We start from the raw sequence: 23,263 nt of genomic DNA on the forward strand, positions 1-23,263 counted from the left end.
TTTTAGTATCCTGTCAACAATTTTTTAAGTTTATCATTTTTCCATCATAAAAATAGTTATAAAAATAATTAATGCTACTAAAGGTACTTAGGCTTACAAGCCGTCTTCTGGAAAACTGTCACAATAACATGCAAACCTATAAAGACTAGGAGGTGCGTGGTGCTTCATGGAATCATGAGAAGCACCAACAGAAACAAAGGCACTGCCTCATCTCTTTTGTAGGGAATGGAGTATGTTTGGATATTCTTGTTTCATAAATGAGATAGAATTACAAAAGACATATAACCAGACAAATTTGAAATGAAAATTAGAACTTGAACCAGATTCCTTCTTAGAAAGGCTGTATCACAAAGTATTTGAAGTATAGGATGTACCTAAATTTCACACCCTTGTGGATATATTTGCCTTTGATGTTTCTGAATGAGGGCCTACTGGACTGTGATAAACAGCTGGAAATGAATGTTTCCCATCATTGTGCAACTGAAGAGTGAGTCTATTTCCCAAATAATGTCTGTTGAAAAGGAGTAATTGAACATTTTCAGCCTAAAGATGTGCTTGTCCACATTTCCTAGATTACAAGACAAAGTTTTCATTCAATATATTTTTGATCCTATTCTAGCACTAATATTATTTTCATCCATGAATGTAAAACAGGGATTGATCAAGAGCCAGTAAAGGGAGGCACTAAACTAGACCTTTTATAGTCAATACTTCTTTTAACCCTCCCAACACTTGGAGGTAGATGCCACTCTCTTTATGTTGGTAATGAGGAACTGAGAGTAAGATATTATTACAATGTCATGATTCAAATAAGTAAGTTGAAACCCAGGTTTGTCTTACTCAAAGCTCATTCTCTGCATCACTGTCTTGCATCTTATTCTTATCCAGACTGTCATACTTCATCCTGTGATAGAATTTGGATGTGTTACTTGCAGTAGGTATACCACAGCTTCTCAGCCTTTCGGTGTAAAAGAATTATTAACTTACTGCAGACCTCTATGTTGCATAACGAGACACGTATGGGAGGATGCTGATTGTGGAAGGGGGGGTACGTGATGGCCATATTTTTAGTGTCCCACCAGGAATTGTCCCAACTGTAAGTCTGGCAGCCAGCTCAAAGAGGTACCAGTAAGGCTCCTGGATGTTCCCACAGGTCTTCATATTTACTGGTTAGGGAACTCTGACTCAAATACTTACCACCATGAAACTTAGAAATTTGCTAAGGATTAGGTTGTTCCACATCTTACTTTATCCAGGCTTATGTCTGCTTCTAAGTGATATTTTTCTGGTATCTATATGATCTGTAATGGAGCCAAGTTGTTGTTGGGTTTTGGAGACCAGACTCAGTAAGGTAAGTATTTATACAAGGTGATGAGTAGAATCCTCTTAATGTTGAGGGCAAGTGGGATTCAAAGAATCAAAGCAAGATAAAGTCAGGAGACTGTGACTTCCTATTGAAACAGAGATGTTGCAAGCAAAATACAGAACGATTTTTTTGTAATCATGACTTCCCCAGCATGAAACTGCTTGGTCATGAGGACTTTATTAATGATTGGTAGTTTTAAGTGCATGGTTATAAAAACTATTAAAATCATTTTTTGATACCCATGTAGAGGATAGACCTATGCAACTTGCTTTAAGCTATGTACTTTTAATAAAGGCGGCTACATCAAAGCACAGGAGGACCCTTGATAAGTTACAGATGTCTCTGGTCACCTGGCCCTGGTTTCCATAACTACTATTAGTAGTAGATGATTTATGACTGTATGAGTGGTCCTATACAACTTGACATGAACCACCATTTTTTATTCTTTCCTCTCACAAGCCCTATCCGAAATAGGATTGCTCCAGCCTACTAGACTTCCCCATACTGTCCCCCAGAACACTCTCGTCTACTCTCCCATTCTGCAGTTGGCCTCTTGAAGTCCTGCCCACCCTATGTGGAGCCAATGCCACCTTCCACTTCAAGCCTCCCTCAGTACGTTCGTGTGAACCTAATCTTGACTTTCTGTGTTTTGAGAGAAACTTAAAACTTTTTTAGCATTAATTACATGTTTTGCCTTATATTGTAGTTGTTCCGTCTATTTTGTTTTCTCCTTAACTAGATGATATAGACTCATTGAAATTAACAATTGTCTCTAATCAAACTCTATATCCTGCCAGCATTCGGTAGTACCTTTGAATATCTGGACCCTACCGTTTGCATTGGATCAAGGTTGGCTGTCTCTGCTGTAGTGCCAGCCCCCATAAACACTCACATGTCATATACCTACAAATAGAGTACAAAATCTATAGGGCTCGGAGGCCAGCCTTACTTTGTGCTAACTAGTTAGGATTCTGGAGCTCTCCAGAGCTGTGAGAACTCTGACTTTTTAAATTCAAGGCAGAAAATTAAAATCTCAGCTGAATATCCTTTCTTTCAAATCCTAATTCTGTTCTGAATTAATGGAGTTTGGAAAGAATTCCATTTTTGATCCGCCAAAATACCTCTACAAGAGTAGGTTTAACCAGCAGAACTAAGCCTCTCATCTTGCTAAAATTCTCTACTCATCTTAATTAAAATGTTAATACAACCAGAAGTCCTTTTACAATGAACTTTGAAAGTTCTCAAAATTGCTACCTTTTATAGAAACTTATTGGAAATGTTAGCCTGAGAAAGGCAGAAGAATAAATCAGGAAACTGGCTGGTTGTGTTTGAAGGAAATATCGTTTCTTGGTTACAAAACTGTGAACTTTGAGAGACTAAATATGACCTTGAGAGACTATGACCTTGAAGGTAGGGTTCTGTATAAGCATTCCTAATGTCATACTGTATGAACAGTGTTGTCTTCTGAACTTTTTATTTTGAAGTAATTATAGGCACACAGGAAATTATGAAATAGTAGAGAGGTCTCATGTACCTTTCAATTTTTCCCAATGCTTATGTCTTATGTAATTATAGAATTAGAATAGAATATCAAAACCACAGAACTGAAGTTGGTAAAATATATGTCTCATTTTATTCAAATGTGTGGATTTGTGTGACCACCACCAAAACCAGGATCCAGAAAGAACTCCCACCACTACCAAGCTCTCCACGTTCTCTCCTTTATAGTCACACTGCACACACACCCAGGCACCCCAACTCCAGGCAACCGCTAATCTGTTCTCCATCTCTATAATTTTGTCATTTCAGTCATGCTGTAGAGATGGAGTCCTTTAATATTCACTTTCTGTCTGGCTTTATTCACTTAGCATAACTCCTTCCATATCCATTCAAGTGTTTGTCAATAATACGTTCCTTTTATTGCTGAAAAGCAGTAATGTTGTTTTTCAGGTTTCTTTGAATTTTACGTGTTTCGGTTTGTTTTCTCACTACTGTTGCTTTTATCAAGAAGCGTTCCCTAGCTATTGCTCTGGATGGCAAAAGCTGTGAAATTGTAGAGCTCTGAACACTAGGAACTCTGCGTGACTGGTGACATCTGAGCTATCTATGACCCTGTCCTCCTTATTCTGGCTGAGTTGAATTATTTATCCTACTCCCCCCGTCTGGCCTTGGGAGACCCACTTCCTGGGGTTGACCTCTGTAAAGCTTCCTGGAGGAAGTGATCACTGCCTTAGTTGTAAGTCATCAACTTCTTGTAGGTTGAATTGAAGATGTTTGAAAGTTCAAAGATCACCAGTTCCCCTCTGTGCTCTCAGAACATAGCCTGGATTTCCGGGCAGGATCGGCCTGCGTGCTTAAAATCCCCTTGCTGTGAATGCTGCACATCTTCTGTCCTAACTCCCCACTGTCTAGTACCAACTATGTGGCAGGCATGGGAAATACAGGGGTAAACAAAACCAATTTTCCTTTTTTTTTTTTTTTTTTACATTGAGGTTACATTCTAGAGGACAGACAGGTAAAGCATAATGTAACATCACATAATGAGAGACACTAAACATGTAAATAAACATAAAATAGTGCTGCAAGGCCCCGGGATAGACCATAATGGTGCATGTTGGGGAAAGGGCAGGCTACTTTGGATGCTGTGAGCAAGGGATACCTGAGCCATGTTTTAGCCCAGACCTGAGGCAAGCAGTGAGCCTCATGGAGATCGGGGTTAAACTCACTAACAGAGAAAGCAGCAAGAGCAAAGGGCCTGAGGCAGGAATGAGCTTGGTGTATTCTTAGAAGAATGACATTTGCAACTCAGGAAATAAGGTAGATAGTTAGGGGCAGGCCAAGGATTTCAGCATCATGTTAATTCTTGGTACCCACACACAAGTGCCCAAACAGTTTGAGACTCTAAAAATCTGATTTCTTCACATGGCAATCCACAGATTTTACAATTAAGTCTCACTTTAAATGGAGATAGATAGATAGATAGATAGATAGATAGATAGATAGATGGTGTGTGTGTGTGTGTGTGCGCGCGCGTGCGCGTGCGTTTAAGTCATGATCTCAGGGTCCTGGGATTGAGCCCCGCGGCCTGGTGGGCTCCCTGCTCAGCAGGGAATCTGCTTCTCCCTCTGCCTCTCCTCCCACTTTTGTGTGTGTGCGTCTTTGTATCACCTATAACAAAATTCAATGCCTTGAATTTAGGAGGTGGTTAGTGAATGTTAGATGGACTTCAGTGTATTTAGGGGGTTTTGTTTGTTAAAAGGATTTTATAGAAAGAGGAGAAATACGTGAGCGCAATGAGTACTTAAAGGGGCTGATGGGGACAGTGCCTGGGAGGGGCCTGATGAGTTTGGGTCGGGGTGGGGGAAGGCAAGAGTAGACCCAGAAGTCAAATGAGACCATCTGGCAGTTTACCTGGCAGCCCAGACATATCAGAACACAGAAATCTTCTTATTGCAGAAGCATTCAAATGTGTATCACAACAGGATTTGCTCTGTATCTCTTTTCTCAGAACATCCCCTGGCCCTCTCCAAGTGTTGATACGAGCAATTAATGTCATTTTGAAATTGGAGCACTTGGCCTCTCCGTTACCTTTTCTACTCTGTGAGTGCCTCAGCCACAACATGAACTCTTGGGAAACAACTGAGACTGTTGAATTAGCAAGGGCCATGTGTGTAGGGAAGTGACCGTACTCTGCATCAGGATAAGGACCCCAACGAGAGTGACAGAACAGGAATTCCTTACTGTAGCTTCTGCACTTTCCAGATGCCACAGACTTGAGTTATAAATAACATGACATCATCAGGAAAGCCCCGAGTGGCCGGCCATTCTGTCGTTGCCTGTGAGTTTCTGGTGCTGTGGAGAGAGGGTCACAGGTACCACCAAATGCCCCCTTTGTGCCTTGCATACTCTGGGGTCACTGGTGGGCAGACAAATTCAACCATTACTAGATTCCTTTTCCATTTCAAAGCGAGGGTCTCCAAGCTCACCCTAGTATGCCTCTCCCATCTTTATAGTTACTGGAATATTGGACATTTTTTCTTGTCTCTCCTCCTTCCATCAGATTGCAGGTTCCTTCAGGGTATCACCGTGTCTTAGGTTTTGACCACCTGTGGTACACAGGTATAGAGTTGACACTTGGTAAATATGTGCAGAATTGGGATGTGAAATCGCTTTCTGATACCAGGAGGGAAGAGTAATACTTTAAAAATATACTAAAACTGGTTTTAAAAACGTTCCCAGATCCAGAATGTTTACATGGTCCAATATGAAAGAGAACTAAAGAGAAAAATTCAGTCCATCACCTATGATGCAAATAGAAGAGGAGTCGTTAATGAAATATCTCTGAGACAATGTGAAGAAAAAAGAAAAGTTACTGAAAATAAACTGAATAGTCTTCGGGAAAAACTGGCAGTTCTGTTGCAGAAATTCCAGCTGGTAAGTAATGAAATTTTGAGTAGTAGGGATATACTTTGTGGAAAGAGCATTCCGCTAGCTTCCTGCCCTGCCATCGTCATCCACTTTGGACAGGTCACTTAACCTAGCCCTTTCTCTCCCTGTAAGGATATTGATATCATAAATAAGTGAACTTTGAAAGTATATATGAGAACATTTTTTAAAAGTCTGTTATTTTTTTCTTACAAAAAACAGAACCTTGGCTTGTGCTGTTTGGTATAGTTTGATCAACTTGTCTCTCAGTAGCGTATATCCAGTAGGAAATTTTTTCTAATCTTATCAGACAACAAAACATTTTAATGTTTATCTCAACACATAATTAGAAACGGACTCTTCTAATCTTTGAGGAGAGGTTATAGAGGTCAGGAAACCTTGTGTAAGTGTGCTGTTCATCTTGAAGGCATAAAGAACAGGGCTCCTGTGATGGATTGGGCTAATGAGGAAAGGTCCGTCTTCTTTCTACAGCAAATAGAAATGCTGAATAGAATACATTAAAAATTAAACGATGTATAGCATAAATTCAAATTTCCATAAATTCTAGAAATAAATTGAGAAATCAACAGCAAGCCTAGGAAGCACGTGGTAGTTTGTACTCAGACTTAGGCCCTGAGCCGGGATTGGAGACAGGGCCTTCTGGGCCATCCAAGGTGAGAGGGCAGGAGCTGAGGCCCCACGGAGAGCCCTGACTGAGTGAAGGCTTAGCTTGCCTAGGAAGAGGGGTCGGGGAGAGACCAGGAAACCTGCACCCATCAGTATAGTACGTGATGAGCTTGGGCTTTGAAGCCAGGCCACTGGCTGTGACCATTTCAAGGTGAATCCATTCCTCCTTCACAAAATACATATCTTTTATGTTCTTTGGGATTTCTCTCCTAGTGAATACAAAATGAAACTCAGAAAATATTTTTGTTTAAGTAGATGGCCAAAAAAGATACCGCCCTCCCCCTGCCTTGGGTGGTCTGGGAGACACTTACTGTGGTTATTGTGTCTGTAAAAGGCAGCAAATATTTTTATGTTTGAAAGGTCCGGTACAGAGTACAGCTTCAGTGATGATTGTTGTTTTAGTAACAAAAACTAGAGAGACCAAAGAAATTCTATATCATAAAAATCAAATACTACTCTCTATCAAAAAAGTTCATAAAAATTACTGGTTTTCATGATAGCAAATCTCTGCTTGGCTAGGAGAAAAAAATGAAAGAATAATGACTTACTCTTCCTTCTATGCCAAACCTCTAGGTTCCTGCATAGTAGCCAAAGGAATTCTACTAATTTGCTTTATTCACAACATTTAGTAAGGAGGTGAAGGGGCTTTAGCTCACAGAGTATCTGAAATGCTTCATCTAGTATCATTGGAGAGGTACTCAGAGGACTCCTGCCCAAATAGATTGACTCTCATCCCGGACTTGAAATGTCGATTTCCACTGCCTCTGATTGCTAGAGCAGCTATGCTAGCATAGAACAAAGATGAGAGACGAGGTGGACCCGAAGCAGACGGATGGAGCAGGCCCACGAAGAGGCTGGGGACAGAACCAGCCTCAAGTCCTACTAGGAAGTCTGGCTTGCCAGGCGGAGAGCAGAGCCAAAGGATTAGACTAGACTGAACAGACTCAGAGCCGTCAGCCCATCAGTGCCAGAAGGGTCACCCAGGGCCTTCCTCAGAGCCCGTGAGCATCTGAAAATCTAGGTGAACGTGATTTTCACCTGTGCTTGTTTTTAGGGACAGGGCCCCGGTCATAAAGCTGGGACTCAGGACAGTCCAGCTTTGTCAGAGGCCTGGGGCAGAGAGAGCCAGGCAGAAAAGCACAGTTCATGGAACCAGCTGAGGGATGGAGAAGCCAGGATGGTGGTGCCAGACGCTGACTGGGAACAATCCTAAAGCTGGAATTGTTTCTGAAAGGTCCTTTCTAAAAATTCTCTTCTCCATCAGCTCCAGTTGGAGAGCAGACTGATCCCAGGGCTGGGCTTTGGGGGGAGTGAGATTTAAGTCAGGAAAGAGGGAGTATTTGTCCAGCTGTTCAGAGATTAAGCACCCCAGGGAAGCAGAGGGTAAAATTGCACAGAGAACTTGGGGAAGGAGAGAAAAGGAGATGGATGAGGGCAGCAAGCCAAGCGTGGGAGGGAAGATGCTGCAGAGGGAAGACGAGTGACAGAGGAGTCCAAATATGCCTACTCATCTGTTTTGCCTATAGGGCTAAAGATTCATGAACTTTTATTTATTTATTTGAGAGAGAGCGAGAGAGCACAAGGGGGAAGGGGCAGAGGGAGATGGAGAAGCAAACTCCTCACCAAATGGGAGTCTGATGTGGGGCTCCAGGACCCTGGGATCATGACCTGAGCCAAAGGTAGATGCTTAACCGACTGAGCCACAGAGGTGCTCCAGACACATGAACTTTTAAATTGGAACATAAGGGGCGCCTGGGTGGCTCGATCAGTTAAACATCTGACTTTGGCTCAGGTCATGATCCCAGGGTCCTGGGATCGAGCCCCATATCCTCTCTCCACTTGGCAGGGAGCCGCTTCTCCTTCTTCCTCTGCCTGCTGCTCCACTTGCTTGTGCACATGCTCTCTCATCTCAATCTCTTTCTCTCTGTCTCTCTCTCTATCAAATAAATAAATCTTAAAAAAATAAATAAAATGGAAGACAAGAGGCTATAATAGAGAAGAATGAAGTGGAGACAGAGTGGCTTTAGGAATATGACAAGTAATTAAATAGAAGGAAAACCAGTTGAACTAACCTCCACATAAAAAGAAAAAAAAATGATCCAAGTTCCTAACCACCTGTGAGCATAAAATGAGATTAAGTGTGAAAACATTTTAAAAGATTAAAGGCATTATTCCAGGGCAAGGTGGGTTTTGTGGCTACATGCATCATAGGGAAGACTGTTCAGAGGCCACCCAGATGATAGGAATAAACCCTGCAGCTTCTTCGCCCGCTGTGACTGTTGATTCTCTTTCCCCAGGGTAGTCCGGCAGGAGACCTGGAGCAGATTGACGGTTATTTAGAAGCTTTGCTTAAAGAAGATAATCCCCTTTTTCGGAACGCTTTAAATAAAGTGACTACAGATGCAGGACATAGTCTCCCTTTAGAAAAAAACTGAAAATAGTTCTCAAAACTAAAAGTCAGAAAAGATATTTCCTTTTAAAAATGCTAATAAGAAAAAGGAAGATTCTTTTCAAAACATATTTCGCCTTGTACTCGTTATTGTACAGTTTGCTCTGTTAAATTCTAAGAAAATTGTGTATTTTAGAAATAGAGACTGATTTACAATGTACACATTTGCAGTTCTGTTCCAGAACTCTGTTTTTTTCAGAAACTAGTTCTAGAGTTCTCCAGTTACCACGTGAGCAATGAAGAAAGGGAAATGTCAGTTAGGCCTAAAATTTTTTTTTTTTTCACTTAAAAGACTATAAAAACTAGAAAACAGTGGTTTTTAAAATCCATGTACAAAGGACTACAGGATCACCTCCTCTTAAAGCTTTCGTTGAAAAAGAAAGACCGTATGTCCTTTCTCCGTGATAGCCAATACTCAGGAAAGCAGGAAATATATATCCTCAAAAACTGTAAGATATAACTTCTATGATAATTCTATTGTTGAATGGTAGTAAAAGTACAAATCTTCTAAGTATCATGTGAATACATATTACAGATATGTAAGAATTGCGTTTTTATATTTTCCTTAATAACTGATTATTTTTATTTGTTTAGAAATGTCTACAAATTTGGACAAAAGCAATAAAACATTTAATGTTGTGGAATTGTATAATTTTATGTACATACACACAGTATAAAATTCAGAACGTGTGAGATGGGATATGGTGGAGAGTCTTCATCCTTTTCTTTAAACACTTAACTACTCCTCTCCAATGGTGTGCTTGTACCAGCTACTTGTGTCCATCCAAAAACAGTGTACAAAAAACCGTATAAGTCATTATACAGATATAAATATAGACATGATGGCCTCCAAAAGATTCTGTTGCTTTTTGCAGTTAATATGCTTTCAAGATCATTCCGTATCAGGATCAGTACATGGAGAACTTCTCATCTTTCCCGCTCCTTATTTATTTTATTCTGTGGACATACTAGAATTTATTTAATTATTCTCATTTTGATGGTCCCTTGGATTTTTTCCCAGTCTTTTGGGTTTATATGAACAGATCTCTATAAATAATGTTTATTTTACACATGTACAGTTAGTTATATTTTAAATAAATCTCAGAAGATGAATTACTGGGTCAAAAGGCATGTACATTTTATTAGTAGTAGACATTGCCCAATAGTGCTCCATAAAAATTTTATTAATATATATTCCCACAGCAACATATCAGTGCCTGTTTCCTCACGCATTCATCCATCCAGTGAATTATCAAGCTTTTTTATCTTGCTGACCCAAGTAGGTGAAAACTGGTATATCCTTGTAGCTTTAATGTATATTTCCTATGCTATGAGTAAGATTGAGCATCTTTTCATGTTTAAAATTCGTTTGAATTTTTTAATTTGGCTTTTTTCCATTTTTCTATTTAATGGTAAGTATTTTCTTACTCATTTATAGGGACAATTTTTATATTAGGGAAATTATTTTTTTATATATGTTACAGCTATTTTCTCCTAATTTTATATTGAAAAAGATTTTACAGTGTTTTGAGTCATGTGGGATTAAAAAATTGGGGGGAGTAATTTCCTCTTCTTTATGCTTTCTGGTTTTGAGTCCTATTTAGAGGGGACATTCCAATGCTAAAAAGTATAAAGAAATTTTGCCTTGTTATAATGACTTTAATCATTATATTTTAAATATTTGATTCATCTAGAATTTATTCTGGTGAAGAGAGTAAGTTAAAAATCCCACTGTTTCTGTTCCCAGTGTTGTCCCCCAAAGTATTCATTGAATGACCAGTCTCTTCCCCACTTGATCTGCAGTGCCAGCTTTATGTCCTGTTAAATTCCTATTTGCATTTGGGCCAAGTTCTTAAAAAAAATTCTATTATTTTTCATTGATTGTTCCAACTTTTCTCATGTTGGACCCGTGTTGTTTTGGTAGGAGTTGTCAATAATTTTATATTTTAGAATTTTCTTTTGTATCTTTGCATGTTTAATTCTTATCCAGACTTAGAGTTCGCTTTTTTAGTCAACACCCACCCCTCAAACTTCATTTGCATTTTGTTTGGTGTGTGGTGGTATAACAGATTAAGGTACAATTGTCTTTTTTTATATCAAGTCTTTCTACCCAAGATCAAAATATGCTTATCTGTATGTTCAAGTCTTCATTGGTGCCCTATATTAGCATTTAAAATTTTTCTTCAAATACATCCAGCACATTCTAGTTAAATTTATTATAATTTAGATTTATTCTTTGACCTTTTAGAAATGAAGTCTTTTTCCCATTATCTTAGAGTAGATTAATGTTTTGTATAGCAGGATTCCTGAGTTTGGGATATCAATATTGTATCTAATATAAGAATCTTTATACTGTACTTTTAAAGTCTTATCAGCAAGTAATTATGCAGATTTTTTAAAAAGCATCATTTACATGAAGTAACACAGTTTCTGCATCTCAGGTCCTTATATTCTTGATTTATCCAAAATCTTCCTTCCATGAGGGATTTCCTTGGCCCCTTGAAAACTTTCATTACCTTCCTCTTCCATCATCACTAGCCATTCTTTTCTTAATATAAAAATTAGTGATTAATAAATGTTAATGGTGATAAGTCAGTGCCTCTGAGCATCCTTCTGGCAGACATTTAGAAAAGGTCTGCACAGAGACTCCCCCAGAGAATGGTCTTTGAAGATCCTGACAGAATATTCCTCATATTTCCTATCCGAACGGAGTCCTCATTGGCTTATCATCTTTCTTTGTCTTCCACATAAGGAATCTCATCTAGTCTAATGGTTTCGAGTAATACTTCCAAATGAATGAGTTCCACATTTCTCTAATCTTATTGAATACCTGTTATTTAACTGTAATTATGGTTTCAGAATTTTTCTATTTAAAATCTACTTTGGTATGGTTGAAACAAAATTAATCCTATATACTTTAAGGACCCCCACCTCCTGTTAAGGCACTTCATGTAGGTCCCAAGGGCTCCAGTTCTCCGGGGAGCTGGGGCTTTAAATAGGTAATCAGTTAGGACTAAGGAATAGGAATTAAGGCAGAAACCAGACTTAGGAACTGAGTCACTGTGAGAATTGGGGGGGAAATGGAATAAGGTTAGGAGAGGAGAACCACGCTCAGGACCAGATGACCCTGGGTGGGAACAATGGAATTCTGTTACTTGTACGTATGATTGGCAGCAAGATGGTGTGAGGGCCACACAGGGCAATTTATTTCCATTACTGGACCACGGATATAGTTCTTAGGCTCATTCACTCAGTTTTCAAGTCCTATGCAACTGGAGCTTGATTCAGACAAGACTAGCTTGGGAACTGGAGTGGGGCAAAACTAGCAGGTACAGGGCATGGGTAGAAGCAGACTTGAGAGACAGAAAAGACAAACAGCAAAAAATAAAATAAAATAAAATGAGAACAATGCCTGAAGACACAGCTTAATATGTCTCATTAACTGCAGATTGCACTTTTCTGCCTACCTCACCTACAAGTGTTTTTACTGCTACTAATAAGGCTCTTTCTACCCATTTCCCTCTTCTGTACATGACTTCCTTTACATTTTAACAGTACTCAAAATGTATCAGTTTTCCATGGCTTCCGACTTTTTGTTTTCATCTAAATTTATCTCCACAGTATTTAGGTATGAAAAAGCAAATATTCTCATTACTGTTTTACAGATGGGAACGCTGAGCCTGTAATGCTTCAGTGCACTCAGTAAGTGCAAACAAAGCCTTGAGCCCAGGCTTCTAGATTGAGACTCAAGAGCTCTTTCTGTCAGACCCCACTCCACAATGTGGGCATAATTTATGGCTGACAGTATGGCAAGGATCATTCTTTTTAAAATATTGCCTCTGCCCTTCACAGAAAACTGTATCTCTGAGTGGCAGTAAGCATGATCCCATCAGTTAGCGATAAATGACCTTGTCTTAAAACTGTTCAGATGAGTTAATCTCACTGGCTTTCTATTCTTATTTGGCCTATAGCTGTAAGAGGTTTAGAGTAGCTCTCTTAAGGCATATGTTAGCCTCCAGTTTTAGTGAAGGGTGAGGAACTAAGTCGGTAGGCACCTTACATGAAAGCAACCTGAGAAAAAGCTGGAGACCGTGAATCGCGATGGGAAATAACGAATCCAGAGCTGGTGGTCAGGCAGCAGTTTCTGCTAAAGAGACCTATGTGTGGTACAGAAAATTTATGAGGGAATATCCATCTGGCCTGCAAACACTTCACGAATTTAAGACACTCTTGGGTCTGCAGGGTCTGAACCCAAAGGCCAATCAACACGTTGATCAAGTCTATAATACCTTTGACATGAACAAGGTAAGAACTTTACTTTTTATTTGGCTCTGGCTCTGAATTTTCCCCTTTTTAAAAATTTGAAATAGCCCGAGGTAAAATGTGTGCATCTCACCGAACAGGGAGCTCTTCAGAGAACCCACAGCTTGTAGGTAAGTGAGTCATTAAACACAGTTAGCACTGACGGCATGAAAGTAATTGGGAACTAGCCTCTCCGCCCTTGGAAATGTTCTGCATGTAGGGAGTTATTTTAAAACCAAATTAAATCTCGGCATGGAATTCTAATGCTATCGTTTAAACAAATCTAATAAGTGCAGATTGATTTACAAAGACTGTTTTCAAAGTATTTAATGCGTTGGTGACATTTTATAGAAAAGCAAATTACAGGAATCTGCTCTAAAAAGTGTGATTGCATCTAGATTGGCAGGTAAAATCAATACAAATTCGCCAACATGTTGTTTGTACTCAGAAGTTGGAACGCTGGAATACTTTTTCATATCTGACCAATTTAGTTGGGAAAAATAAAACAATTTAGCTTTAAATTCAGATAAATTTTAGTTTCTAAAGATTGATACTCAACTAGTGTCTTGAATTTACTCATTCCTGAGGAGTTGTGGCACATTTGATTTTCAAGACTTGAAAAAATACAAAGATGAGGACAAAAATAGTAGAAAAAATAAGATAAAAAAATTAACAATCTAACCAAGCAGGCTCATGTTTTTCCTGCCTACTTTTCCTTGTGCATTTTAGTTATTTTTGCCTGTATATTTCAAAATGGGCTGATTCCATCTAGGATAAAAGGGAAAGGGGAAGTACAACTCATTGAAAAATAGATGACTTTAATAGGCTGTGTGTGAGAATAGATGGGAAAGAAGTGGTCATTAATTCAATACAATTAAAACAATTGGCTGCCCATTGGGTTGTATGGAATCTCGCACAGCCCTCTGAACCCTTTTCCAAATCAAAACAAAAACTTAAAAAAAAAATAACAACCAACCAAAACAACAGATGATTTAAAAGGAGGTAACAGCCAGCAAAACGAGGAAGAATTAAACCTGTGCAAAATCAACATTCATTTTAATTTTTGTAATAATGTTGGGAACAGATTTCTTTTAGGACATTGTGTTTTAGGGTATGTTCTTCATTATCAAGCATGAATGAAGCACTGCCTGCTTAGCATGACAGTGTTTTTCCTCCTCATAAATTTTACTTAGTGTAGATGCAAACAAACAGTTCTGCCCCCAAGGAGCATACAAATCAGTGGGAAAATGAGGCAGATCCTGCTTTTGTTCTTAACGTTGAAATACGTTCTAGGTATGCTATAAGCTGAATGTGTGTGGCTCCCATGTTAAAACTGCCAGTTATTTTTACCAGCAAAAATGGGATTATTTGGAAATAGCAGAAAATTGCAATTTTGGACAAGCAAGTTATGGCCAAACCATAGGCGTGTCTGCAGAACAAAAGAGAGGAACCCTCTAGTACAGAGGAAAGGGTGAAGTTGGGAAGGCTTTTATGAGCAAAAGGTCTGTTGGAGTTAACTGGGGCTTTGAAGTATGGTGGCTTTTTTTTCTTTTGTTGTTTGAATTGTGATAGCATCTCACTGGGTGGACTGTTGTGGGGTGGTGGGGTTGGGGCGCTGCTTTTCCCCCTGCTGGGGTGGAAAGTAGTAGTGTCAGCAGGCAAGATCCAGTCTCCTCCAGTGGGGTCTGCAGTTGACCAGGAGTGGTAGGGCGTGAGAGCGCCCCCTGCTGGCCCCCTGGCTCCACTCTGAATGAGCTTTCCTTTTTCATTTGTCAACTGCCCAAACTCCTCTGTTGAAATCTAACATCATCCCCATCCCCACCTCCACCCCCAACCCCAACCCCCAGCACCAACATGATAGTATTGGGGGGGGGGCGGTCTCTGGGAGGCGAGTAGGTCATGAGGGCAGAGCCTTCATGAATGGGATCTGTGCCCTTATAAAGAGACCCCAGAGAGTTTGTTCCTGGTTGTGGGGACCCAGTGAGAAGGCTGGGTGTCTATGAACCAGTCGGGTTCTCTCCAGCACCCCAATCGGCCTGACCCTTGATCTTGGATTTCCTCAAAGAGCTGTGAGAAGTACATTTCTGTGTGCTTTAAACCACTCAGTCTATGGTATTTTCCTTAGAACAGCCTGAAGTGACCAAGACAGGAAATTTGTGTGTGTGGGAGGGTGGCTGTTGTCTGCCTCTGCGTGTGCCTTTCAGCTCCCCCTCTCGGCCATCCTGTGCTTCGGTCTTTGTGTGTCTGCTGTTGTCCCTCTGTGCCTGCTGCTGTCCCCTGTGCCTGCTGCTGTCCCCCTGTGCCTGTTGCTGTCCCCCTGTGCCTGCTGCTGTCCCTCTGTGCCTGCTGCTGTCCCCTGTGCCTGCTGCTGTCCCTCTGTGCCTGCTGCTGTCCCCTGTGCCTACTGCTGTCTCCCTGTCTGCTGCTGTCCCCCTGTGCCTGCTGCTGTCTCTCTGTGCCTGCTGCTGTCCCCTGTGCCTACTCCTGTCCCCCTGTGCCTGCTGCTGTCCCCCTGTGCCTGCTGAAAGCAACCGCTTCACCATGGAAGTCTGTTGCTCTCGATGGCAGCTTCTCAGACTCAGTCCTCCTGAGGGGCTGGAAGATGAGCTGCTTGCAGGTTCTTTAGGTTATTCTTCCAAGTAGCCGGTGACACATCCCACACCAGAGATTTTGCTGTTAGCCCAGTGTTTGTGGAAGCGCTGCGGGTCAGAGGTTGCTGTGTGACAACAGGAACATGTGAAAAGGAGCTCTGGGTAGAGACCTGAAGTGCTGTCAAAACCAAGTGTACTGTTGAGGAAGGTGGGGGCGGACGGCGGCCAGATAGGCGGTGTGGGCGCCTGTGCCATTGGACTGTCCTCTCCGGGACCGCGGTGGGGACGGCCAGGCCCACCTCAGCTGAATTTAAATGACTTGGAAGTTCTGCTGGTATTTGCGATCTGTCATAGAGATTTTATGTTTGCCTGGGAAGCAAGTGAACCTAGGCAGTGATGACGGATGCCACACAAGGTGTGGGGGGTTTGGATATAAAATCAGGTTGTAAAATGAGAAGAGGAAGGGGGGTTCATTATCAAGTGATAGTAAGAAATGATGCGCAGTTATGCACAGGAAAACAAAAAGAAAAAGCCATATATTTAATTAGATCAATAAAATGATCAGCTGTCCAGAATCCTGGACAATTTACTCTTTCCGTGGAGCTCCTCTACAGTTTTAACTATTCTGGATGGAAATCATTCTAAAATGCATTTCATACTCCCCTGCCTCCTCAAAGTGCTGGTAAAGTGTTTTTTGATATCAGAGTCATTATTATGAACATTGGTTGTTATGTTTTTGAAATACCACGAAGCAGCCATGCCTGTTGAAGTTGCTGAGGCTAAATTTCCTAACGTTAAAAATCATGAAAATATATGCTTTTATCATGTTTGCTTTTTTTATTGTTTTTCTTTCTCCCTGCTGTCAAACACCCCTTTCCCAGCTTTCTGATCTAATAATAATGAGCTTCCAACCTCTTTTTTCTCTGTCACTTCTACCCTGGCTTTGGCATGTACCCAAGTTGACTAAGCCTATTGGAATTGTGCTGTAGGTAGAAATAAATAGATCCTAAAGTTTAGTGCATAAAGTTTATAACAATTCTTGTGGCTAATCACACACCCTTGCAGGCATCTCCTTGTCACTCGATAACAGTAATTAATGATTGAGACGTGTCTAACACTGTTCTAGGGATGGCACATAGACTAACATATCCAACATCACAGTGATAATAGAACCTAGAACCTACTTTACGGTAGTGGCCATGATGTTGGCCAAGGTAATTGACCAAGATCCCAGGTACATTGCTTTGAAATCTTCCACTGCATGCAGGGCATCCATGCTTAGGTTTAGATTACCACCAATGATTGAGTGCAAAAGAAAAAATAAGGCCAGCCCATTCCTAAGACCCAGGATTCCTTCATCAGCAGGCTTCTCCTCAAGGATTCCCTGGTGGCTTTGTCAAACCATAGGTTTCAGGAGTATCTAGGACACTTCCATCCAAACTTCTTTTATACCCTTCTTCAGCTGGGTCACAGGAGCTCATTCAACCTTTCCTGACTTCCTTCCTGTTCCATTCCCTATACCATTTCTCCAAATAAAATATTTAAATTGGGATTAATAGGTCTAATATGCAATGAATAAGAGTCATAGGAAAAGAGCCCAGAGAAAATGTAAGGTTATAACAAAACAAACCAGAAAAATTTCCGAGACGTATTAGAGACATGTTTCACAAGGGGCCCAGCACAATAAATAGAAAGACATCATTCTACAGTGTACGTGGAGAAGTTTTTTTTTTTTAATTTTTTTTTAATTTTTATTTATTTATGATAGTCACAGAGAGAGAGAGAGAGAGAGAGAGGCAGAGACACAGGCAGAGGGAGAAGCAGGCTCCATGTACCGGGAACCCGATGTGGGATTCGATCCCGGGTCTCCGGGATCGCGCCCTGGGCCAAAGGCAGGCGCCAAACCGCTGCGCCACCCAGGGATCCCGAGAAATTTTTTAATGGAGATAAAGAGAAGATCCTAAAATCTAAAAAGGAAAAAAATCATGAAAATCAAAATAACATTGAGCTTCATAACACCTACACCACAGGCTAAAAAAATGTGCTTCACACTTATTTATTAATAGTGAGCTGCTGGAGCAGGTGCTCCAGCAAAAAGAGAGAGTATATTAACAAAGAAGGAGAGAGTGAATCCAACATAGGAAAGCAGGCATGGGCAGTCTATGGTCATGGAGACGAAAAGTCCAAATCAATAGTTGTCAGAAAGCTCAGTGGACTGTTAATCCAGATGGCAAGGGAAGAGGAGAGTCAGAGGAAGACCTAAAAAAAATTAACACTGATGGATTATCTTTTATGTTTGAGGATTTCAAAAACAGTATTAATTTACTAATTGATATTTAACCAATCCAATGGTGCCTTTAAAAAAATTAACAAGGCAAAGTACAAAGAAAATTATTGAAATTTAGAATGAAGCACCTTTACATTTTTTTATCATGAAAACTTCAGGCCTATGCAAAAGCAGAGAGAATGAATAATCCAGTGAGCTCTCACAGACCAATCATCTGTCTTCAACCATTCTTAAAATGTAGTCATTTCATTTCATCTATCCTCCCACATTTAAAAATTTTTTTAATTATTTTGTAAAAACTTAGAATCTTTTTAAAGTTTTAAATTCCAGTTAACAGTATTATAGTAGTTCCATGTGTAAAATATAGTGATTCAACATGTCCATACATCACCTGGTGCTCATCACAAGGGCACTTACTCCCCATCACCTATCTCCTCCATCCCCCCACCCCCACTCCCCTCTGGTAAACATCCATTTGCTCTCTCTAAGTCTGTTTCTTGGTTTGTCTCTCTCTTTTTTATTTCCTTTTACGTGTTTGTTTTTTTTCTTAAATTCCACATATGAGTGAGACCATAGGGTATTTTGTCTTTCTCTGACTGACTTATTTCACTTAGCATAATACTCTTTAGGATGACCACCCGTGTCATCGCAAATGGTAAGACTGCATTCTTTATTATGGCTAAATACATATATATGTGTGTGTGTATGTATTTATACATTTATATATAATGGAATATATATACACATTGGAAAATATATGTACATATATACATGGAATATATATATATTCACACATACATAATGGAACATATATACACACATTGGAAAAAAATATATATATATCACATCTTTATCCATTCATCAATCAATGGACACCTGCTGCTTCCATATCTTGGCTATCGTAAATAAACAATAGGGTTTATTTGGCTGTTATAAACATAAGGATACATGTATCCCATAAGCATACTTTTTAATTATTCTTTGATTTGAATTTTCATCCAAAGTTGATAGGTGGAAATTAGTGGCTATGACTCTTAAGTCTGTTTTGTCTGTAATAGTTCCCTAACCACCTCCTTCCCCCCACACCCCATTTATGTCATTAATTTGCTGGGGAAAGTGAAAGTGGTTCTGTAGAAAATTTTGCATTCTGGATTTAGTTGATTGCTTTCTAGTGCTATTGAGCTTTCTATTCTTCATATTACCCATAAACTGATATTTAGCTAGAAACTTAAATAGATTCCGATTCACTTGCTTGGCAAAAAAATACTTCATAAGCATATAATTATTGGTTGTCACACTTTTCTTGGATTGTCTATTAGGTTCGGGAGGTGTCAGCCTGATAATGATGAGGCAATTATTAACTCCATGTAAAATAAAGAAGTGCGTAATTTTGGTACACCAATGGGCTATGCAAAGAACAAAATGTACTTAGTCATTAAAATTAAACTCTTGACTTTTAGATTAACCTACAATTGTGAGAGTATGGAGGAAGAACTATGGTGTGCTGAGAAATGTTTAATAACCAGTTCTTTAGAGGCAGAGGGGACGACCTGGCAACATATGCTGATTTCCATGGTGTAAATACTCCCACCATGGCCAATTTCAAGCTACCAACCATTTAATAGTTGGCCTGCAGAATTCCTGAAAATTTAGCAGTCAGCTCATGCCACCAGATAGAATAGGCTCCAGGATACCACTAAGATATATATGAGGGTCATAGAACTAAATACCTACCATTTGCTATAGCAGGAAATAATATCTAGAATTGATAAATCTAAACATAAGTAGAATAACCATCTACATTTACATTACAAACATGTAAATAAAGGCTAGAAAAAGTAACCAAGTTCAAAGTTTTAAATGATAAGCCCTTTAGTCTATTTTCAACTATGCAATAAAATCAAAAATGTTTTGATAACAATAAATTTTTAAAAGACAACCCAAAAGATATTAGCACATCTTTGTAGGTGAGGTGAGTGATGGAAACTGCACTCTTCAAAATCAAGGTGGGTCTCTGCACAAGGAACAACCTAGGTTCCTTTCTGCAACTATGAATTATCCATCCCATGATGGAAATCCTGTGGACTCCAAAGCTGACGGTCCAGCCTGGCCCAAACTTGTCAAGAACATGAGGTCTCCATTAAAAAGTACAACACACTGTAAGTGTGTGGCTCTTGTGATCCATGTTAAACCCACACGGGGGGAGATGGTGGGACTTGGAGTTACTTGAGCTCCAAGCACTGATGGTGCCACCCCACTTTAATAGTTCCCGAACTACCTCCTTCCCCCCCAGCCCACCATTTCCTCCTTTGATTTGCTGGAGAACATGCTTCACTGCCTATATGGAAGCTGATGAGTGGCTGGTGAACTTTAGAGCTGAGTCTGGGCCAGCAGAGATGCCAAAAACAAGAAACCCTGTGAAAATGACAATGCTGCTGGCTATTGGTTCCTAGAGGGCAGTGCAAGCGGACAGACACAGCCCTGTTCTCACCTCGGCATCCCAGTGCTTCAGCTGCAGATTGATGCAAAATGCCCAGTTCCCTGGAAACTGCTTCCCGCTCATGGCATGTGGCTGCACTCTGGGCTCTATGCATACAGATGAAGTCGAACTTATTTCTGCTGTATTGAGATCCGGGCAGAGCCTGGCAATAAAACAAGCACCCAGCACTGCTATTCGACTCCAGCCACCCTGCTTTCTTCACACGAGATCTACAATTTGCTCTTCACCTCTCCTTTCTCTTTTTAAGTCCAATGGTGCATGAATTTATCCTTGTGAAACAACAGTGCAGAAACATGAACAATAAACAAATTAATCATGCCCTTCAGATCCTGCGCGCTTTCCCAGACCAGGATCCTACTGTGGCGGCATAAAGTAGATGTTGACCAAATATTTACAAGTGATTAAATAAAATAGTGACAAATTGATTAGCCTCACTTTTATATTTGCACTTTTTTCCTTTCCATTCCTCTCTCTCCTTCCTTCCTTCCTTTTTTTTTTTTTTCCATATTATTACCAAGAAGAGCTACTGTGTCTTTCAAAGGTCTAACTTAGTTCTCAAGGACAGTGATTATCTCAAGGGAAATTTTAAAGTTTATTTTTTTTATCCATATTGCTTTTAAGAATTTCAGCTCACACACTCAAGCATTCAGAGAATGTAACTTTAGTTTTCCATAATGGAGTTCATTTATGTTTTGAGTCCCCATCCCCATTTTACCAAGGAGTGTTCCCCCTCCACCCTCCAGGGTTGCATGTAAAGCCCGCGGGTGCATCTAAATCGGCATTAAACCAGGCAGAGGAGTAGGTGTCCACACTGATGTTTGCTGAGACTGCATCTCTCCTGCCCCACTCACGGGGCTGCTCTCTGCAGGTGGGCCTCGTGGGTACGTTTCTCTGAGCTTCCTGCTACTCCTAAGCACTGAAGCCTCTTAGGCAGGCTCAGGACTGTCTGACCAGACACTCCCGCCAGCCCTTCCTCCCAAGCCCAATGAGCGAACCACAAAGTGCTTCTGTTCCTGTACCTGCCAAGCCCACCTGGCATTCCTGTCCCCCAGACCTCCAGCCATTCTCGGCCCTCATAGAGCAGCACCCTCTCCCCCTCCCCATTCACCAGTGTCTTGCAATTCTCTCTTCCTTCCCTAGTCCACACCTCTCCAGCCTATGGAATCCTGATCAAGTTTGGAAGGACCCAGGAGAAACTTGAGAAATTGGCTCTCATTATGTATTCTTTCAAATCTTTTGTTTCTGGCATAAATTTTATGCTCTGAATCCTAAATGGCTTAAACTATTGAAACTCAAGAGCTAAGAATGAACTTGATTTCTGCTTTTCTGCTACAGGGACTTAACTCTTAGGCAATGAAAATCTTCACTGAATATGGAGGGCTAGATGATAGAAGGGATTAGCAGGAGCGGAATCACATCCTTAATACACCATATTATTATCCCACTGCATTTGCAAATATTTACTGAGTCCCCGGAGGTGTGGCGGAAGGGAGGTAGACACCAAGTACATAGGCATTGTTCCCTGTCCTCGAAGGAGTTTATAATCTAGTGGGATGACAAATGCATCCTCAAATAAGAAAAGGGAGTAAAGAATCAAAGGCAGAGAGGGCAAAGCATACTATTTAGTTGCAAGGTTCTAGATGGGTCTCAGGTACTACGGGGCTTTATTTATTTACTTAACATAGAGCAAGCACAAGCGGAGGGAGAGTCAGACTCTCTGCTGAGCAGGGAGCTGACGTGGGGCTGGATCCCAGGACCCTGGGATCATGACCTAAGCCTAAGGCAGGCGCTTAACTGACTGAGCCCCCCAGGCGCCCCTACAGGGCTGCTTTTACACCCTGCATGGGGATGTGACTGATGGGCCAGTATCTTCCTGGACAGGCAGACTGTATGGAAGGGCCGGGGGACTCTCCAGTGTCATCCCAGCAGGACAGGCAATGGTAGAAAAATCACACTCAAATTGGGGAGGGGTATGAGGATGGGGTGAGTAGGGAGGTAGGTAGTGGACAGTCACCAAAGGGCTTACAGTCTAATTGAGGATAGAAGCTATGTTGTGACTAAAAGCCCTTCCAGAACCAGGCAGTGTAACAAACTATAGCAGGACTGGTACAATTCAAGTTACATTTACTGGGATCCGAAGATGAAGCAAAAACTAAAATGTAGAGTCAGAAAGGCTTTTTGGGAGGCACTTTGGGACCTTGGAAGAAAGGGAAGAGCTTATTGCTAATAGATGCTAACACTTAGTGAACACTCCTCTACCAGTCACTGTTGTAAGCACTTCAGTTATTGGGTTATTGGGTTCCTCACAACAATAATCTACAAGTAGCTACTATTTTTAACATTCCCATTTTTACCAATGAGGCGACTGAGGCACAGAGAGATTTAGTGACTTGCCTGAAGCTACACAGCAGAATTGGAAGGCGGGTGGTCCGACTCCAAGGGCTGCACCCTAAATTGCTATGGACCTTCAACAGAGGGGTTGAGAACTTCAACAAAGAGAACAGCTCAAACACAACTACACGGTGGGAGAGAGAAGGGTAGGTGGGAACCTAAGGCAAAGGGTGACCTCCAGAGCATACCTGGTGACCGCACGCTTCAGGTGCCTCACCTGTGTCTTTGCCGCCTACAGACTCCCCGTTGTTGCCACTGCGTGTGT

The 23,263-nt window shown here is 40.8% G+C and overlaps 2 protein-coding genes and 1 long non-coding RNA gene across 5 annotated transcripts in view; 2 read left to right on the forward strand and 1 right to left on the reverse strand.

The window, feature by feature from the left end:
* The window catches only part of MORC1 (MORC family CW-type zinc finger 1), a 184,230-nt gene that overhangs the window by 151,057 nt on the left and 9,910 nt on the right, over nucleotides 1-23,263 (forward strand). Inside the window, exons 24-26 of one of the 3 annotated variants that reach the window (XR_013372621.1) lie at nucleotides 5,606-5,800; nucleotides 8,776-9,376; nucleotides 13,298-13,360. Coding sequence is in view for 1 of the 3 variants with exons in the window: in XM_077884615.1 (XP_077740741.1) it covers nucleotides 5,606-5,800; nucleotides 8,776-8,913 (333 nt within the window). In the remaining 2 variants the exon portion in view is untranslated. Of the gene's footprint in view, nucleotides 1-5,605; nucleotides 5,801-8,775; nucleotides 9,572-13,297; nucleotides 13,361-23,263 lie in introns of those variants that run through there. The other 2 variants (XR_013372620.1, XM_077884615.1) reach the window with 2 other exon arrangements.
* On the reverse strand, nucleotides 5,965-9,097 carry LOC144305604 (uncharacterized). Its single transcript, XR_013372622.1, has 3 exons — nucleotides 8,551-9,097; nucleotides 6,790-6,889; nucleotides 5,965-6,295 (listed from the first exon to the last, which is right to left on the reverse strand). It is a non-coding gene; the product is annotated as an uncharacterized LOC144305604 (long non-coding RNA).
* GUCA1C (guanylate cyclase activator 1C) overlaps nucleotides 12,644-23,263 on the forward strand; it is a 34,519-nt gene continuing 23,899 nt past the window's right edge. The window contains exon 1 of the mRNA XM_077884616.1: nucleotides 12,644-13,232. Coding sequence (XP_077740742.1) covers nucleotides 13,029-13,232 — 204 coding nt within the window. The 5' untranslated portion in view covers nucleotides 12,644-13,028. The remainder of the gene's footprint in view (nucleotides 13,233-23,263) is intronic.

Source organism: Canis aureus, chromosome 35, assembly GCF_053574225.1.
Source record: "Canis aureus isolate CA01 chromosome 35, VMU_Caureus_v.1.0, whole genome shotgun sequence".
NCBI classification, from domain to species: Eukaryota; Metazoa; Chordata; class Mammalia; order Carnivora; family Canidae; genus Canis; species Canis aureus.